The sequence below is a fragment of the Palaemon carinicauda genome, chromosome 2 (genome assembly GCF_036898095.1).
Source record: "Palaemon carinicauda isolate YSFRI2023 chromosome 2, ASM3689809v2, whole genome shotgun sequence".
NCBI lineage: Eukaryota > Metazoa > Arthropoda > Malacostraca > Decapoda > Palaemonidae > Palaemon > Palaemon carinicauda.
The window spans coordinates 60,553,376-60,558,844 of NC_090726.1; the positions used below are offsets into that span (position 1 = coordinate 60,553,376).

A 5,469-nucleotide genomic window follows, 5' to 3' on the forward strand; every position below is an offset into this window, starting at 1 on the left:
AATCGAGACTGAAAAATTCTCAGCAGAGTTGCAAGATCTTCAACAAACTAACGATCAGCTAAAAGACGAATTATCAAATAAAGATTCTTCAATCGGAGAATATCTAAATCAATTAACTAAGATGGAACAAATAAATTTTGAAATAAGCGAGGAACTAGTAAATGTTGAAGGTGAAAAAGCAGACTCTATTCATCGTTTGGAATCTGTATTTGAGGGAGAAATTGAGGAATTAGAAAAAACAATTCAGAATCAATTGGACATTATTAAAGAGATGGAAACAGAAAAAGAATTCGAGACTGAAAAATTCTCAACAGAGTTGCAAGATCTTCAACAAACTAACGATCAGATAAAAGACGAATTATCAAATAAAAATGTTTCAATCGGAGAATATCTAAATCAATTAACTAAGATGGAACAAATAAATCTTGAAATAAGCGAGAAACTAGTAAATGTTGAAGGTGAAAAAGCAGAGTCTATTCATCGGTTGGAATCTATATTTGAGGGAGAAATTGAGGAATTAGAAAAAACAATTCAGAATCAATTGGACATTATTAAAGAGATGGAAACAGAAAAAGAAAGACTAGAGATGAAGCTGACTGAGGCTAAAGAAAAGGATTTGGTCAGGAACAAAAATTACAACAGCCTCTTAGAGGAGTTAGTAAATCTTAAGGAAGAATATTACGAGAAATCAAGTGAGATGGAAGAAAAAAATCTTGAATTAAGTAAGCAACTAGAAAAAGGTGAGTGTGAAAAGGTTGCCTCTATTCATCGGTTAGAATCTGTATTTGAGGAAGATACTGAGGAACTGAAAGAGACAATTGAGAAGCAATTAGAAATTATTAGAGAGATGGAAACAGAAAAAGAAAGACTAGAGATGAAGCTGACTGAGGCTAAAGTCAACGATTTGGTCAGGAATGAAAGGTATAAAGGCCTCTTAGAGGAGTTAGTAAGTCTTAAGGAAGAATATTACGATAAGTCAATTGAGATGGAGGAAAAAAATCTTGACTTGAGAGAGCAACTAGAAAGAATTAAGGGTGAAAAAGTGGCCGCTATTCATCGGACGGAATCTGTATTTAAGAAAGAGATCCAGGAACTGAAAGAAACGATTGGGAAGCAATCTGGGATTATTGGTCAGATGAAAACAGAGAAGCAGAGGCTGGACCTGGATGCCAACGGACATAAGGAGGAGAAGGAGGTCGTTGGAGGGGCATCTGGTGTTGGTGAATTGCTGGGCCGGCTACAAGCCTCAAAAGGGAATCTCCCTCAAAACAACAACAAAAATCTGGAAGAGCAGAAGCTCCAGAAGGAAACTTCCAGGGAAGAGGAGACTAAAAAGGTCCCCTTAGCTCATATGGGAAGAGGCACAACTGGATTCTTTAAAAAGAAAATCGGTGGACCTGAGTGTCATATCACCTTCCAAGGTGCGAAGGTTAGAGTTAACACCAAGAGGGACTATGAGAAAAAGGGGCACGTGACTGCCGACTTGGATATCCCAAGGAAGTTCCACAGAGCCATTTATGGAGTGGAAGTAAGGAAGCTGAAGGAAATCACCCGGGAGAGTGGTGTCAAATCCATTTGTATGCCACGAAAGGATGACTCCAGTAATCTAATAACAATCATTGGCACCATTAAGCAGGTTCAATTAGCAGCCGATCATATCTATAAGCTTCTGAAGAGACACCGTTAAGTGGATCCGCAAATGGATAAAAAAAAAAAAAAACTAAAAAAAAAACAATAAAAAAAAACTAAAAAAAAAAAAATACAAAAAAAATACAAAAAAAAAAAAAGAACAAGAACAAGAAGAATTTCAATTTCAGTTTATTTTGAGAGGAAAATTAGATTTAGGCGAGTTTTGCAAGGACCAGAACTTAAGGATCTTTAACCTGACTGACCACCCACCTTGAAGAACACTTGGAAGGACTAGCCAGTTTGAGGGATGCAATGCTCAACTATCCAGCTTGAAGGATGATGCTTGGACCACCCTGGAGGACAACGGGCTATGCAGAGGGAAGAAACCTATCAAATTCTAGTATGCTATGTACCTTGGTGAACGAGTACAAGGCGTCCGTCAAGTGTACAAATGGTCGGATATCTAGATCTATTCCTCTGGATACCAACCTTCGGGTAGTTCTGGGGGAATAATCTAGAAGACTGGCTCTGCAGAGGGAACGAGCTAGGCTTCTTCTAGTACGCACTCTTGTCCTTATAGGTTGACCCAAGATACTTCAGCTGGGGAGGGAAGCTGCGCCTCTTCCAAAGGAGGACAGTCTGGATAGGTGTTCATCAAATGGCTGGTGATGAAGGTTGAAGAGCTGCGATGAGCAGAATAAGTTTTGGTCCTGATACTTGGTGAGTAAATGCCCTCACAATTTTGTGAAAGGAATAGTATCTTCTTCTTTTTCTTCTTTATTTTATTAGGCTTAAGGTTTTTTTTTTAGGTTTAAGGTTTTTTTTTTTAGGTTTAAGGTTTTTTTTTAGGCTTAAGGTTTTTTTTAGGCTTAAGGTTTATTTTTTTAGGTTTAAGGTTTGTTTTTTAGGCTTAAGTTTTTTTTTAGGTTTAAGGTTTTTTTTTTAGGCTTAAGGACTGGCTAAGCAGGTGAAGAACCTCTGATACTGATGAATGAGCGCGTCCTGTTTGGGTGGGGAAAATGACGCTTGGCTTCATGGCCTAGCCAACAATGGCGCTTGGCTTCATCACCTGGCCAACAATGGCGCTTGGCTTCACCGTCTGGCCTGCTTGGCTTCATCGCCCGGCAAAACAATGACGCTTGGCTTCACCACCTGGCCCGCTTGGCTTCACTGCCTGGCCCAACAATGGCGCTTGGCTTCACCGCCTGGCCCGCTTGGCTTCACTGCCCAGCAAAACAATGGCGCTTGGCTTCACCGCCTGGCCCGCTTGGCTTCACTGCCCGACAAAACAATGGCGCTTGGCTTCACCACCTGGCCCGCTTGGCTTCACTGCCCGGCAAAACAATGCGCTTGGCTTCACCACCTGGCCCGCTTGGCTTCACTGCCCGGCAAAACAATTGCGCTTGGCTTCACCGCCTGGCCCGCTTGGCTTCATCGCCCGGCCAAATAATGGCGCTTGGCTTCACCGCCTGGCCCGCTTGGCTTCACTGCCCGGCCTAACAATGGCGCTTGGCTTCACCGCCTGGCCCGCTTGGCTTCATCGCCCGGCCAAACAATGGAGCTTGGCTTCACCGCCTGGCACGCTTGGCTTCACTGCCCGGCCCAACAATGGCGCTTGGCTTCACCGCCTGGCCCGCTTGGCTTCATCGCCCGGCAAAACAATGGCGCTTGGCTTCACCACCTGGCCCGCTTGGCTTCACTGCCCGGACCAACAATGGCGCTTGGCTTCACCGCCTGGCCCGCTTGGCTTCATCGCCCGGCCCAACAATGGCGCTTGGCTTCACCGCCTGGCCTGCTTGGCTTCACTGCCCGGCCCAACAATGGCGCTTGGCTTCACCGCCTGGCCCGCTTGGCTTCACTGCCCGGCAAAACAATGTCGCTTGGCTTCACCGCCTGGCCCGCTTGGCTTCACTGCCCGACAAAACAATGGCGCTTGGCTTCACCACCTGGCCCGCTTGGCTTCATTGTCCGGCAAAACAATGGCGCTTGGCTTCACCGCCTGGCCCGCTTGGCTTCACTGCCCGGCAAAACAATGGCGCTTGGCTTCACCGCCTGGCCCGCTTGGCTTCATTGTCCGGCAAAACAATGGCGCTTGGCTTCACCGCCTGACCCGCTTGGCTTCATCGCCCGGCAAAACAATGTCGCTTGGCTTCACCGCCTGGCCTGCTTGGCTTCACTGCCCGGCCCAACAATGGCGCTTGGCTTCACCGCCTGGCCCGCTTGGCTTCATCTCCCGGCAAAACAATGGCGCTTGGCTTCACCGCCTGGCCCGCTTGGCTTCATTGTCCGGCAAAACAATGGCGCTTGGCTTCACCGCCTGGCCCTCTTGGCTTCATCGCCCGGCAAAACAATGGCGCTTGGCTTCACCACCTGGCCCGCTTGGCTTCACTGCCCGGCCCAACAATGGCGCTTGGCTTCACCGCCTGGCCCGCTTGGCTTCATCTCCCGGCAAAACAATGGCGCTTGGCTTCACCGCCTGGCCCACTTGGCTTCATTGCCCAGCAAAACAATGGCGCTTGGCTTCATCGCCTGGCCCACTTGGCTTCACTGCCCGGCCCGTCAATGGCGCTTAGCTTCACTGCCTGGCCAACAATGGCGCTTGGCTTCACCGTCTGGCCTGCTTGGCTTCATCGCCCGGCAAAACAATGACGCTTGGCTTCACCACCTGGCCCGCTTGGCTTCACTGCCTGGCCCAACAATGGCGCTTGGCTTCACCGCCTGGCCCGCTTGGCTTCACTGCCCAGCAAAACAATGGCGCTTGGCTTCACCGCCTGGCCCGCTTGGCTTCACTGCCCGACAAAACAATGGCGCTTGGCTTCACCACCTGGCCCGCTTGGTTTCACTGCCCGGCAAAACAATTGCGCTTGGCTTCACCGCCTGGCCCGCTTGGCTTCATCGCCCGGCCAAATAATGGCGCTTGGCTTCACCGCCTGGCCCGCTTGGCTTCACTGCCCGGCCTAACAATGGCGCTTGGCTTCACCGCCTGGCCCGCTTGGCTTCATCGCCCGGCCAAACAATGGAGCTTGGCTTCACCGCCTGGCACGCTTGGCTTCACTGCCCGGCCCAACAATGGCGCTTGGCTTCACCGCCTGGCCCGCTTCCCTTCATCGCCCGGCAAAACAATGGCGCTTGGCTTCACCACCTGGCCCGCTTGGCTTCACTGCCCGGACCAACAATGGCGCTTGGCTTCACCGCCTGGCCCGCTTGGCTTCACTGCCCGGACCAACAATGGCGCTTGGCTTCACCGCCTGGCCCGCTTGGCTTCATCGCCCGGCCCAACAATGGCGCTTGGCTTCACCGCCTGGCCTGCTTGGCTGCACTGCCCGGCCCAACAATGGCGCTTGGCTTCACCGCCTGGCCCGCTTGGCTTCACTGCCCGGCAAAACAATGTCGCTTGGCTTCACTGCCCGACAAAACAATGGCGCTTGGCTTCACCACCTGGCCCGCTTGGCTTCATTGTCCGGCAAAACAATGGCGCTTGGCTTCACCGCCTGGCCCGCTTGGCTTCACTGCCCGGCAAAACAATGGCGCTTGGCTTCACCGCCTGGCCCGCTTGGCTTCATTGTCCGGCAAAACAATGGCGCTTGGCTTCACCGCCTGACCCGCTTGGCTTCATCGCCCGGCAAAACAATGTCGCTTGGCTTCACCGCCTGGCCTGCTTGGCTTCACTGCCCGGCCCAACAATGGCGCTTGGCTTCACCGCCTGGCCCGCTTGGCTTCATCTCCCGGCAAAACAATGGCGCTTGGCTTCACCGCCTGGCCCGCTTGGCTTCATTGTCCTGCAAAACAATGGCGCTTGGCTTCACCGCCTGGCCCTCTTGGCTTCATCGCCCGGCAAAA

General features: G+C 50.6%; 1 protein-coding gene across 1 annotated transcript in view; it reads left to right on the plus strand.

Annotated features, from left to right (window-relative positions):
• The window catches only part of LOC137616993 (putative protein tag-278), a 2,364-nt gene extending 677 nt beyond the window's left edge, over positions 1-1,687 (plus strand). Inside the window, exon 1 of the mRNA XM_068346859.1 lies at positions 1-1,687. This exon is cut by the window's left edge and continues 677 nt beyond it. Coding sequence (XP_068202960.1) covers positions 1-1,687 — 1,687 coding nt within the window.
• Positions 1,688-5,469: the final 3,782 nt, after the last annotated feature.